At 43.5% G+C, this 14,353-nt stretch overlaps 1 protein-coding gene across 1 annotated transcript in view; it reads left to right on the top strand.

The window, feature by feature from the left end:
• VSTM4 (V-set and transmembrane domain containing 4) overlaps positions 1–13,337 on the top strand; it is a 51,210-nt gene extending 37,873 nt beyond the window's left edge. The window contains exon 8 of the mRNA XM_038410431.2: positions 13,127–13,337. Within this exon, the coding sequence (XP_038266359.1) occupies positions 13,127–13,252 (126 nt within the window). The 3' untranslated portion in view covers positions 13,253–13,337. The remainder of the gene's footprint in view (positions 1–13,126) is intronic.
• The last annotated feature ends 1,016 nt before the right edge of the window (positions 13,338–14,353 follow it).

Raw genomic sequence — 14,353 nt, 5'->3', positions numbered from 1 at the left:
AGGGTAAGTGAGAGGAAAATTCAGGTCCTATTCTGAGCTCAGTTACACCAGTGGAAATCAAGAGCGACCCCCTGAAATCAGTGGAGTTACATAGGCCCAGGGGAAAGTGAGAAGGGAAATATTCATTTTTCTCCTTTCAGAGTTTAATGAAACTCAGCATAATTCTAATGCTCCCTGTGGGAATCACCCCCCCCACCCCGCCCGACACACACACACACCCCCGCAGGGGAAGAGGAACTGGTCATGATTCCATCCCCCAACCTATGGCTTCACTCTGGATTCACACAGCTCTCTGAGGATCCATCAGACACAAAAGGGAATCCCTTGGTCTCTGCTATGCATGAACCCCTCAACCAGCCCTTCTCCTGAGCCACCAGACCCCAACCCACAGCTTCCCTTGGTGTTTGCTGACAAAGACTCCAAGAGGCAAAGAGGGAAGATGTGCACGTTACCACAAACTTGGTCTGTAGCTTGTGCCAGCCCATTGTGGGAGCATGGAGAAATTAAAAAAAATACCTGCCTCTTTCTGCCCCCACCACCTCCAAATCAATGTAGGTAGAACCCCACAGAGGAACTTCTGTGAAGTCAACTTGAAGAGGGGCCACGCCACAGCAGCCACACTCCTCTCCCCTTCCACACGACAGGGCATAATGTGGCATGTTCCATCATTAAAGTGCTGTACACATGTGACCACTCATGGCACCTCGGAGAGATGGTCCTTATGATCCCTGATGGATAAACTGGACCACAGAAATCTTAACTGACTTGCCAGAGGTCCCACAGGCAGTTTTCTATTTGAGCTGGAAGTAAGTCCCAGAGGTCCTGACACCTGTTTTCTCACTGACCATCAGAGCAGGCTGTCTCCCCCAAGGGATTTGAACAGAAGAACTTCTCAAGAAGCCCAGCACTGTGTGACCTTCAATCACACGTCAGTTCACTCTTTATCTGAGGGCACACATGCGGAGGTGGTGTGCCATGGACGGAGGGCTGTTTTCACCACTTACTGCATATTTCCTATCGGCATTCTCCCAAGGGCACAGCTACCTATGCTAGGCTAAAGGACATCGTAGTAATGCCTTCTGCACTGGATAGTCAGTGGAAAGATAGACTTGCTTAGACAGAGCTGTTGCGTTGTGAGCTTCTCTTGCAGCCTCTCCCCCTCCCCAACCTTAGATAAGGTACCACAACTATGATGGAAACAGAGTGCTCTGGAAATCCTAAACCATCAAGGTAGGACTCAGAGCCACATTACCAAATAATTCCAGTGTTGTGGGAGAAGTTTTATAATAACCTAAATACCAGAAAAATTGTTTCCAGAGGACATGTGCTTTAGGTTTCTGGAAGGATGTTTATAATAAGCTAGAGAATTTCTTTTGTTGTTAATGTGCTAGAATTGGTTGCAGTTGAATTTTACAAAAGAATTAAAGAAACGAATATGGTAACCTGTGTAAAATATGGACATAATCTCAATTGAAAATTAAAAAAAACCCAAAACATAATAATGCATTCAAATCCACAGCCCTGCGAAAAGCCTTTTAAAAAACTTCTCAAGTCATATTGCTCTTCTTTTATCTGAAATAAAAACTGTATGGTCCCCTTGATGCTTATGCTTTCCCCTTGCGGTCCTTTCCCATTAGTGACAGCAGGAGATGTGTGCAGATCAAAGGAAGTAGAGATGCTGAAATGCAAGGAGGGATGTATATTTATGGGATGCTAGAAACTCAGAAAGTAAGAAAGGCCGAATGCCATGGGCCAAATTCTGCCCTCCATGCCCCTGAGGATCTTCTGATGTAGCCAGTGGGAGTCCTGTTTGCATGTATCCAGAAGTGTTTGGTCTTATGAGTTGGTAAAGCTACTTCTTCCGTGGTTTTACGCTTCCTCATCCGTGTTGTTTTGCCTGGACTTCAGCTGTCACACAGAGATTGGCTTTAGTTGCCCAAGCCTTCGGAGGAGCACAGAGTTCCAGCTTCAAAACAGAGTCTGAATAAAACATCTTTGGTATCTGTCACATTGCTGAGCGTTAGCAAATTTAGGGCCTGATCCATGAAAGTCAAAGACTCCCCATGGGTTTAATGGACTTTGGATCAGACCCGTAGCCTGCAATCCTTAATCAAGCACTGACATGAACACCTAGATATAGGTTTTTAAAGAGAGGAATGTTTGGGGGTTAACACACAGGATTGGGAATATTCCTTGCTCAGCCACTGATTTGTATGGCCGTGGCCCAATTACATAACTTCTCCATGCCTCCAAATTGATCAGATAAATTATTTCTTACAAATGACTCCCTCAGCTACAGTAGTCAAGTGCTTTGGAAAGGTAAAGCACACTAGCCGTTTCATTATTAAGGGTCTTAATTCTTCAGGATTTGGTTTCCATACCTTTTCCTGGACTTTTCTGATGATGTCACAGCCAACTGAGAGAGGGGAGAGGTCCAGGGCTATAGAAGACTAAGACAGGGCTAAAGAAGTCACTTTGGCTATAGGTAAGCAAGGGCAGAACACTCCCAAAAGATGATGCAGGCTTCCTGTTCTGATATATGCTTATAAAGCTCCTACTTTTAAAATGGATTTTTTTCAAAGCCCCTGGGAGTTTTGGATCCCCAATTCCTATTAATTTTAACTGGATGCCCAAATTTTTTTTGCAGCTTTGAAAAGCTCAGCCTTAATTATTATTCTGTGCTAAGCGCTGACAATGCACTCAGTAGCTGTACAGTACACAACGCTAAAGACAGGCCCTGCCCTGAAGAAATTAGAGTCTAATGCTTAATTCATCAACATGACTAGCCCCTGCAAACATTTCTTCCAAAAAGACAACTCCAAAAACCTCGGAGGTATTTTTTTTAAGGCTAGGAGGACAGGAAACCAGTGAAGATGTCCAAGAAAGGTATGATTTGCTCATATTTCTTAGTGCATATATTTCCTTATAAATCAAACTTTTCTTTCAGTGTGGCTCTCCAGTAAAAGCATTTACTTTTAAGTGTAATGAATGTAGTTAAATATTTCACATCACTGTCATCTTCTTAAGAAGACACTGAGAGCACATGCCTACACAGAGCAGGTTAAAAGCATTACAGCTTATGTTTTCCTAAACAAACATCCCTTTGACGGTTAGCTTCCAGGAAAATGTTCCTGGCACTACAATCAACCATAGCAACTCCACACTCACTGTAGGGAGAACATGAATATTATGTCCTAGGAGCTAGCACCATAGCATAATTAAGGGGTTTAAGTATCAGTGAATTAGAAACAATGCAATTACTGTCTCAGAAATATAAGCTTGTGAAATACAAAGACATGATTTTAGCTGCTTTACAAACCCTTGCTTGGTGAAGCACTTTCCAATATCTGATAGTGACTTTGTAGTGACATTTTTAAACTAGTCATTTTATAGCTGTAGCCTCTTGCAGGCATGGGGACAAATTCATCCTTTACCTACAGCATTGTACTCATACATGTGCCTTGGGCGAGTGATTTTTTTAATGATTGAATAAAATGCCATTCAGGTTGTTTTCCCCATTACAATTATTAACCTGGTAAAGGTGAGGCAGTTAATTATATGCCTAAACTGGTACATTTGCATGATTATTTTTCCAGTTGGAGTTATACCAGGGATGAGTTAGGTTCATTCCCTGAGTGAAAGGTATGTTGTACACTATATATATAGGATATAGTGATTTGGTAAGTCTGACCACATGAATGATCAGACATGAGCTCCCCCTTGTTGAGTAGGAGTCAAAGACTGTGCCACGTGTTTTTGGAAAGGTTATTTTTCCCAGAATGTGTCAGACTCAGCTGTGAACTCTCAAGATGTCAATGATCTCAGTAGGAGTGATATGAAATTGAGCAAATATACATAGAAAAATGGACTGATCCATTTTAACGAGTCCCTCTGTCATCTTGAAGCCTTTCATCCAGTCCCATTATTCATCTCCTTTCCACACTAGATAAATCTAGTTTTTGCAATCTCTTCTCAGAGACACGTCATAGGAGTTGTGGTGAAATTAGCAGTTGGGAATTTGAGGGGTTCATGAGGACATTTCTTTTGCATTCCCTGAAGTTTGCATTCACATTCAGGTTCAAACTCAAAGCACAATGCATTCAAACCTGTTGAGTTACAGCGGCTTTCACACCAAGACCAAAAATCTTCCTAGCTTCACATGTGAACACAAACAGTTTGTGAAACCTTGTCAGACCTTTGGATGGAGCTGGGCTAAGCACTGAAAATATACAAAACCCCTTAGCAGATGAGGTTTGTGTAATGTCATTTTTGATGTGTCTCTGTCTAATGAAAGTCCCAGTAGAACTCTCACCATTTTTATTCCCCTTCTTGGGATCTTTTTAATCCCCATGATATCTTCTTAAGAGAAGGTGATCAAAATGGGACTCAGTGGACCAAATCCATCCCTAGTGTAACTTTGATGACTTTGGTGGCATTATACTAGGGATTAGCTATTACACTGAGAAGGGCTAAAACCTGTTTGAACTAAGGATGGACGAGCCTCCTGATTAGCTCCAAAGTCCATCTGTGCAATGACAGTGTAGGATTTTCCTCTAGCAGTTACTTTCCTGGTGAATAAAGAATGGGCACATACATTATCTTGGAGAGGGTGAATGCTATGTGAGAGAAACGGCCCTTCTGTCCTGGGCAAGCAGACGTCCCCACCGTGGAACGCTCGATTCATATTTCTAACTCTAAGGACAGCATTTGACATTCCAATGCCATATTTATTGATCCCTTCATGTGGAAACTCAATTGAACCCTTGACATTTCAGAGCTCACATTGGCCAGCAATTGCATTTTGCTTTCATTTCCAAGGACTAATTCAACTTGCAGATCCAGCTGCATCTTTGCAGAAGCACTAACTTGTCACAAGTGTCTGCATAAGCAATTTTTAAAACTCCTCTCTTCCAAGGGAAAATCCGACTTTCTGGCTAGATTTTCCACTGGGTATAAAGTGTGGGATTGTCAAAAGCACCTTGGGTTGGCCAAACTCTGCTCTTATTGAAGCCAACAGGAGTTTTGCCAGTTAAACCAGCACCAAGCAGTTTGGAAAATTTCAATGAAGTGCAGTGTTCTTGTAGGTCACTTGACCTCAGTGTTGAACACTGACCCCCTTTAGTGGTTGGGTCACAGATAGTGGTTGATGAGACTGCGAAAGCCTTGGTTAACAAAATGGGATCTTTTAGCTCAGGCTTTTCAATCTAAGGCTGTAGCATTATCTCTGTTTCTGAATTGTAAACTGTTTCATTGCTTAAACACTGTTGAGGGTGAAAGGGTCCATCCTCCCTAGCTCTTGGGATCTCTGGAAGGACAGGACTGCAGGAGTCTTGAAAACCTTCTCCACCTGCCCATGGTCTTTTGTGTGGAGCATACAAAATGGGGAGGGAGATCACTCTGCCTCACTACAGGCAGACTGCAAGTCACAGTTTGTAGGAGAAACTCCGGGCCTCTGGGTGGGGCAGAGCACAGTCTATAGCCCGACACCTTCTAGCTGGGGCCAACAGTAATTAACAGTCTATAAGGGAGTAGTAGTCTCTCTGGGCAGGGCGGAGCACAGTCTGTGAGCTCTGGGCCCTTTAGGCAGGGGCGGACCAGACACAGCAGACAAAGCAGTCTGGTATCTGGCGTCCTGGCTCGGGTGCACGGCAGACAAACGCAGGCCTCTTGGGCCTCAGGTGGGGAGGCTGCCACTCCAGAGGTGAAATGGCAGGGAATAGGGGGACGTGAGCCCACCCAACTCCACTGCATCTCAGCCCCGGGCCCTAACAGTGGCGGAGTGTTCCGCCACTGGGTCAGCAGGGAGTCCCACTGCAACACGCTGACTCACACTCCGGAAGCAGAACTGGACCAGAGTCTGGTTCCCCTGGGCTACTTCCTACGGCAGTCTGAGTGCAGCTCTGCAGTCCAAAGGTCCTCTGTCTCCTCGGGGTACTCGGCTGCCGGAAGTCCCCACAGCTCTTCAGGGCATTCGTCTGATGGTCCTGGCAGCTCCTCAGGGCACTTATCAGTCTCCTGTGGATGCAGGGCACAGCTCCACTCGGAGCCTAGTTTGAGATCCTGTTGAGAGCCCAGCTCCCTGGAAGAGCCGTCTGCTCCCTCTGGTGCTCCAGCCCCAGAAGAGCTCTGGGCAGTCCTTTTATACTTCCTGTCCAGCCTCAGGACTTCCAGTGTGTGGGAGGGAGGGGTGCGGCAGATGTAGCTCCACCCACCATGGGGAGTATAGTGGTCCCTCACTCTCCTGCTCGGAGGGAGGCCACTCTGTCTCACTACAGTGCCCAAATATGGATTTCAGCACCTCGCTTTAGTCACTGAGGTTTGAATATAGAGCCCAAGTGCCTGTGTGCCACCTGGGCAGCAAGAATCCCCTGGGGCTTCTCACAGTCAATGGGATTTGCACTAGCATTCACAAAAACCAAAAGATTTGGGGGTCATGGTGGATAATCAGCTGAACATGCGCTCCCTGTGTGATGCTGTGGCCAAAAGGGCTAATGTGTTCTCGGGATGCATAAACAGGGGAATCTCGAGTCAGAGTAAAGAGGTTATTTTACCTCTGAATTTGTCACTGGTGTGACCACTGCTGGGATCCTGCGTCCAGTTCTGATGCCCCCAATCCAAGAATGATGTTGATAAATTGGAGAGGATTCACAGAAGAGTCACAAGAATGACAAAAGGATTAGAATACCTTCCTTATAGTGATAGATTGAGCTCCTTGAGTCTATTTAGCTTAACAAAGAGAAGGTTAAGAGGTGACTTGATCACAGTCTATAAGTCCCTTTATGGGGAACAAATATTTAATAATGGGCTCTTCTATCTAGCAGAGAAAGTTCTAACACAATCCAATGGCTGGAAGTTGAAGCTAGTCAAATTCTGACTGGAAATAAGGCGTACGTTTTTGACAGTGAGGATAATTAAGCATGGGCACAACTTACCAAGAGTTGTGGTGGATTCTCCTTCACTGGCAATTTTAAAATCAAGACTGGATGTGTTTCTAAAAGCTCTGGTCTAGGAATTATTTTGTAGTTCTATAGCCTGAGCTATACACGAGGTCAGACTAGATGATCACAATGGTCCCTTCAGCCCTTGGGATCTATGAATAAAACCTCCTCTGCCCCCCATGTGCTCACCCCATCTGCTAAACAGGGGGAAATTCCCAGAAAGAGCTCCACTGTCCCAGGGCCTACAGAGGCTAAGGAGATCAGGAGATTGGGGCAGCCAGGAAGATTCCTTCCTGCAAAGTCCCATGTGGCTTATGGCTGCTGAAGGCCTGAGGACTCATAAGAATGCAGTGAGCTGAATCCGCCACCCCCTCCCCCCGATCAGGGAAAAAAGGTGCAGCTGGAGAAAAGGAGGCTTTAAAGCAGCCTCTTCAGGGGTGGGGCACACGATCCGTCAGCCCCACCATCCTAAGGATCTGTAGAGAATCCCAAGGAAAGCTTGCAGCTCCCAAGGGCTCATTCCCTGTAGCAGAACAGCCACACGGAGTATCATGATGCCAATGGCTCTGCACCAAAGAGCTGTGTGCTGCTCCCTCCAATCCCCTCTGCCCCATAGGAGGAGGCAGAAGCTACAGAGCAGGAATTTGTGCTGCATCTGGCAACATTAACCATGGGAATTCCTACAGGGCATTTTGTAGGGCACACGTATAAGCCACTGACCAGTGGGTGCTACACGTCCTCCCACCACACCCTCCTGAGAGAGGATGTGAGTCTGTTACAGCCCCCCACTACACATACTAGCTCTTTAGCACAAGCTGTAGAGACTCATGTGTTTCCCTTTGGAGGTCCCTAGTTCAATTCCCAGGGTCGGCCAACATGGCTGCTGTCCCACATAGTCCTGGCTCCAACAGCCTGGAGCTTGCACAAAAGACTATCTGGACTGAGGGTGTCTCTTCAGTTTCATTCCCTTGCACTCTGTGATTTATGCTGCCTTTCTGCAAAGAGGACCAATGATCTGGTCCTTGGGCTGGGACAGTTCCATCTGGCCTGGAGAGGCCTGTCAATGCTTTTTGCTGCTGTAAATATTTGGGAAGTGACACTGTATATTTATGCATCTGAGCTGCACCATCTGGATAACATCAGCCCTCTTCATGTGGAGCGGTCATAGAGCAGGAGTGCAAAACAGGATGTTACTCAAATATCAAGTGGAAAGGACCCAAGCTTTATGTCTGGCATGTGCAAAAGAAAATGAGCGAAAGAGTGTCTGTTTGGGAAAATACCAAGGAAAGAGTAATTTATAGCATCTGTGCATGGCTGAAAAACTCAACTCTTGAGAGACCAGATTAGATTCAACTTAACGGGGGGAGCATGGGGACGACTTGGAAAGGTTCATGTCATAGAGCATTTGGATTAAAGAAGCAATGTCACAACTCATGTCTACATGTGGCATTTTTAAGCTAATCATCTTTTCTCTGAAGTAGCAATCGACACCTGACAGCACAGTGCAGTCACCCACCCTGAGCTACCGAGTCAGCTGTTGGCAAGACAGCTTTGGGAGTTAATGTGCAACTGGCACTGCTTCATTCCCGCTTTCCTAGTCTGTACACACCCCCAGTTGAGTGCAGCCAGGCAGAGGAGGGTTTCACTCTGAAGGGTTTCTGTAGTACACAAGAGCTAGTATAAATTTTATATTTACGCAGATCTCTGAGGTACCTGTTTGGGACTCATGTATTTGTGCAGGTCAGAAAATAAACAGGTAGTAATTCACCGGGGTAAGTAAATATAACACTTTCTGTCCACCTCACCCTTGTTTGAGTCACTCACCATGGCAGTCTGATAGTGGTGCAAAAATGTGGAGATACTGAACTTCATTGCTAACGTCTGTAGCTGATGCAGTAGTTGCCGAAGCTTTTCTGTCCATTGAGATTTAAAAATGACTCCCAAGTGGAATCGATCAGGTTTGGGCCTTTTTTGCCTCTTTATGATAGATAGAGGAAGCCCAAATGGTGGGTTTAAAAAAAATCTGCTTGTTTTTTAAATTAGAAATTCACATTCAGCAGGGGTTGGAAGCAGAGAGCTAGCAAAATGGTGAGATCATAAGAGCCGAAAGAGTGAAAGTTCAGCTATTAAGAAGGGGGCGAACATGGGCTATTTTGTCAGAGTGCTCAAAATTACCATTTTGGATAAAAGATATCCTTGCTTAAAGGTTCTAAGCCCTTCACTCCTTCAGCTAGAGCTCACGATCTACATCCCTGAGACCTCCCAGAAGTTCTCCAGCTAAGCCAGACTTCACATTCCTGATAATTCTAAGGTCAAAATTAAACAATAATATTTTTTTAAACCTCACATCTTTCAGGCCTTTTTTGTATGCCATAAAAAAGCAATAAATGGTACAAACCCACTTAAAAAAAGTCTTTTCTAGCTCAACTCTAACATCTCAGATAGTGAGTTATGCAGGCTGACTATCAGGAAAGATATAGCTAGTGGTGAGTTCTATGGAATAGTCTCCCTAGAGAAGCCCCATTACTGGAGTAACTTAAAAACTAACCTGAAGAAGACTTGGAAGGAGAATCATGATGGTTCTTCTTAGTTTTATGATTCTGTGATGTATGTTACACTGTATTGATCACGAAGCCTGAAAAAATGATATTTACCAAGATGAAGGCTCTGAATCTAGAAACCTTGCTTTGGAAGTGATTTAGATTCTGAAGAATTCATTTTTGACATCATTTTAGACCAACGGTCTAATTTTCCAAAGTGCGTAGCAAGGTGGTCAGTCATAGTTGTGGTAACATTGCTAACTAACCCACACACCTCTTTGAAACATAGAGGGTGAATGGCCAGTCATTCATTTTTCTCATCTTCCAGCCCTGCTGATGAGATTTTTTATTATTAAGGGGGTGGTACCGTTCCGGTAACAGAGGGGTGGCATTTTCCCAGCTTTTACCTTGCCAAAATGCCATCAAATGTAAACGAGAGGAGGAGTTGCAGAATTCGTTTTCTTTGCCTGCCTGTCTGAAAATTTATTTTCAAATAAGCAAACCAGCAAAATAGCATTAAACACATGCCCAATGAGTGAAATACAGAAAAGTGGCTGGACCCCCCCCCCAACACACACATAAAACCGTGGATATTATAGGACCTTTAAAATAGCGTTGGCTCCCATGTACTGTTATTACACATCCTTTGCTGAAAGCTGTACACACTTCTCAATTTTGAACCTCCTGTGTGTTTCCTCATATTTTCAATCAAATTATTACATACTAGAAATATGCATATGGGAAATTATTCTACACATTTTATGATGTGCTGTTGCTTGTAGCAGTAATTGCAGTACCTTTTCCACTTATGAAAGTACTAATTTTATTTGGTTTTATTGCTTTTCTAGATGCAATTATTTATTTAGTGTGCTTTGGCTTTATTAAATTATGTTTACTATAGGAACATCATAAAAATGTATGAAAGCAACACATCAGCCAAAGTTGCCCGATGACCTGTTTTGGGGAATCTAGTGTTATTTTTCATATCCAAACATAATAGAATAAAGTAGGAATAAAGAGATAATCTACACTAGAAAACAATGCAATTTTGAGATAATATAATAAAACACCTGGACAATATGATTTCATAAACCTTAGTTCTAAAATTTACATGAGCTGGGCGTTGGGGTGGCTATTTTAGGACACACGGCATTTTCTAAATGGAAACAAATGTGAAATGTAATTAAACAGCAGAGGGGGAACACAAACATGGGTTGAGTTTGCCCCAAGCAATTGATTTCTACAAAGCTATGTAAACATTTCCATTGCAAAGGATGAACTGGCACAGTCTTGAGCAATGCAGAGCTTTAAACTGGCAATGACCAGTTTGCCAAATCTCACCAGATTCAGTCTTGGAAGAGTCTCCACCTGTATCATGCAATTTTACATTTAGGGCCCTATCCAGTTCTCATTGAAGGCAATGGCAAAACTCCCAGTCACTTCAGGCTTTTAGAGTGGATCTCGTACTGTATGTTTTACATTGTAGCCTAAATGCTTTGCGTATTCTTACTGTTCTGATTAATGGGACATTAAATTAGCATAGCTCCCTATTTTAGGTTTTGTATTAAATAAAAGCCAGCTGGGAGGAGGGGGGATTGAGGGGCACAGACGATTATGAAACCTCCAAAGGGCACTTCAGTCTAGCAGACAAAGGCAAAACAAGATCCAATGGCTGGAAGTTGAAGCTAGACAAATTCAGGCTAGAAATAAGGAGCACCTTTTTAACAGTTAGGGTAACTAACCGTTGGATCCATCAAGGGATGTGATGGATTCTCCAACATTGGACTCTTCAAATCAAGATGGGATGCATGTTTTGTAAAAATGATGTTCTAGCTCAGTCACAAGGTCCAAACTTGATGCAAGAATCACTGGATGATCATGCAGGAGGCCTGACTAGATGATCACAATAGGCCCTCCTGGCCTTAAACATCTATGATCTATGAAAATGAACAGAAATTTGATACCCCAGGTTTGCAGCATTGTGCCAAGCAGAAATTGAGGTTGAATGGGATTTACTCATGTACTCGAAGATAAACACATGCGTGTTTGCAGGAGTGAGGCCATTGGTTCTAATCCTGCAAAACACCCTTACTCACCCACCTAGCCCCTCTTCCTGTGAGCAGTTCAGTTGACTTCAATGAGATACCACCTCCTCAGCAGACTCAACCCGAGGACAAGGGTGCAGGAGCAGACCTATGGAGAGGATATAATGAAATGAGATTTGTGCTGGAAAAACGCAAGCGAATATATCTGAAAATAAACACAAATACTGAGTGATATTCAAGGCAAAAATAAAGGGAGTCCAGATAATAGCAACAGAAGAGGATTAAGGGACTGACTCAGAGGGAATAGTCACAGAATCCGAAGAAGAACTCTGTGTAAGTGCAAAAGCTTGTCTCAGACCAACAGAAGCTGGTCCAAAAAAGGTATCACCTCACCCACCTTCTCCCTCTAATATCCTGGGACTTACACGGCTACAACACTGCATATATCAACACTAGTCACTTCAGAGTATGAGAGACTGGAAGACCCAGGATATAGGTCCCATGTCCTGAAACCAGTCTGAATCCAGATGAATTGGACAGTGGTATATCACCTGATGGCTATTCTGTGGCATATTTATAGTTAGTTAAATAAAACCACACATGTTAACTCAGTTGTCTGTATCTTGTTTTGGGTCAAACATTCACCAATTTTAACAATGCTTTAGCCTCTTTGGGGCAGGGACCTTGGCCTAAGTCTGACCTCATCTAAAACAGGAGAGACCCCATTGAAGTCAAGCACCATAGTGGTGTACAATCAGGGTAAGAGGAGAAACTGGCCTTTGGCTTATTCTGTAAGGCACTGAGCAGAGTTTTAGGTAATGTAAAAACACCACATACCAACAACAGAAGTACTTCGGGCGAGTAAAAGTGGCTGCCTCTGAGTCTGATTGTTGTGTGATGGACACTGGTGCATGTGCGGAGCACAGCTGGTAGAAATTTCTAATACTTTGAAATTTGAAAATAAAGGGGGAAATGGAACATTTTTTCTGCCTTTTTTCTGACCAACCACACAGCTGGTGGCCACTTTTCAAATATTGAACTTTTGAATTAAGAAATACAAAAACAAAAATTCAAATTGCAAAATTTTGGAAAAAAAAAATAGGTACAAATTTCCCCCAAAGATGTTCATGATTTTTTTCTCCCTTCCTTCCCGCCAATCCCAAGCAAGTTCTAGTGAGGAGTAAACTGGTTGGCTGCAGCATAGAGCTGAGAAGAAAACAAGGCCTATTGGACCAGATTTTTTTTAAAGTATTTACCCATCTAGTTCCCAGTGAAATTCAGAGGAGGTAGGCAGCTGAACACCTTTAAAATCTGGCTCATTGGGTAAGACACTACAGCAGTTCTTCGTACTCAGCCGTCCCACTAGGAGGGCCGTAAGAACCATGTAACTATTTATTTTAAATTTAGATTAAATCTCAGGCAAAATGTCCTAACTGTAAGGCCAGTAGGATAGTGGAACAGATGCCTAGGGAGATTGTGTCAAAAGGAGGCTGGATAACCGTCGGTCTTGAATGGTTTAGACACAATAAATCCTGCATCTTGGCAGGGGGTTAGATATGATGATCCTTGCAATCCTTTCTAACCCTGTGGTTCTGTTTTGTAGCCTAAAATTGCAGAGGAGAACTTAACGTACGCCGAACTTGAGCTGATGAAGCCCCATCAGGCAACCAAAGGTGTGCCCACCACAACGGTCTACGCCCAGATCCTGTTTGAGGAGAACAAGCTGTAAAAGCCGGTGTCTGGCTAAATGTTCTTTGGCCACGTTCTATTTAATTCTTGCTGTGCTGTTTATTTATAAAAATCATACAAATGTTCTTATTTTTTTACTTCCATTCATGCACTTCAATTTTTTATGAGACTTTTTAAAAAACTGTAGTTGAAAGGAAATGTAGCAAGCATAAAATGACAAACCATTGCCACAGAACCCCTTTCCATAGCACTCAGCAGCACTCTGGGTCATTTGCAATGTTATTTCCGCTTCCATGCAAGTCTGAGATCTGAACACAAAAGAAACCAGTTGAGATAGAGATGTCCATAGCCAGGCAAGCCTGGAAGCTCCGGTGATTGGATTTACCGTGGTAAGCCTGACTTCCAGGGCAAGAGTCAAGCTGGTGAGGAATTTTTCGGTGAAAAATCAGAAAATGCCAATTTATCAAAACCAAAACTTTGTCCAGGAAAGAGTTGGTTTTAATGAATTTTTCAACTAAAAAAATGTTTCTTTTCAAGTTTTGAAATTGTCAAAACTTTTCATTTTGATATTTTCTAACTAAAAAATTCCGGTTTAAAACTACTCTTTGTTTTTAAATTGAAGATAACGATAGTTAAAAAAAAAAAAAAGAATTAAAAATGGTCAGCATTGAAACAAAAGGTTTTGAGATTACTGAAACAAACTATTTCAATTGACCCGAACCAATTTCCGGCCACCTGCCCTCAACATTCCCAATTTATGAAGATTTTGACTTATCCAGATTTAGGATGGGATTTTTGGGGCGGGGGGATATCTTGAAAAGCATAGAGAAAGGAAAGCTGTTTCCCATCCAGGTCTAGGCAAAACCACCCCCTCACCCACCCGCTTCACCCTCCACAAATCTGCCCAGACCAGGGCAGGTAGAGAGTTGAGCCTAGAGCCACCTAACGTGTTGTGAGTTGGGCCCAGGATGTTAAGACATCTCACTTCTTTCTGCTCTCTGAATTGATGAGCATGGATCCCCTTTCTCCTTTGGTTTAAAAGAAGGGGGGTGCTGAGCCCCAGGGACTCTCTTTCTCTGATGTCTGGCAAACCCATAGCACAGTGCTCCACCGGGGAGGAGACATGGGCTGGGATTTTCGA

The sequence above is a fragment of the Dermochelys coriacea genome, chromosome 7 (genome assembly GCF_009764565.3).
Source record: "Dermochelys coriacea isolate rDerCor1 chromosome 7, rDerCor1.pri.v4, whole genome shotgun sequence".
NCBI classification, from domain to species: Eukaryota; Metazoa; Chordata; order Testudines; family Dermochelyidae; genus Dermochelys; species Dermochelys coriacea.
This window is presented reverse-complemented; position numbering and strand designations above follow the sequence as displayed.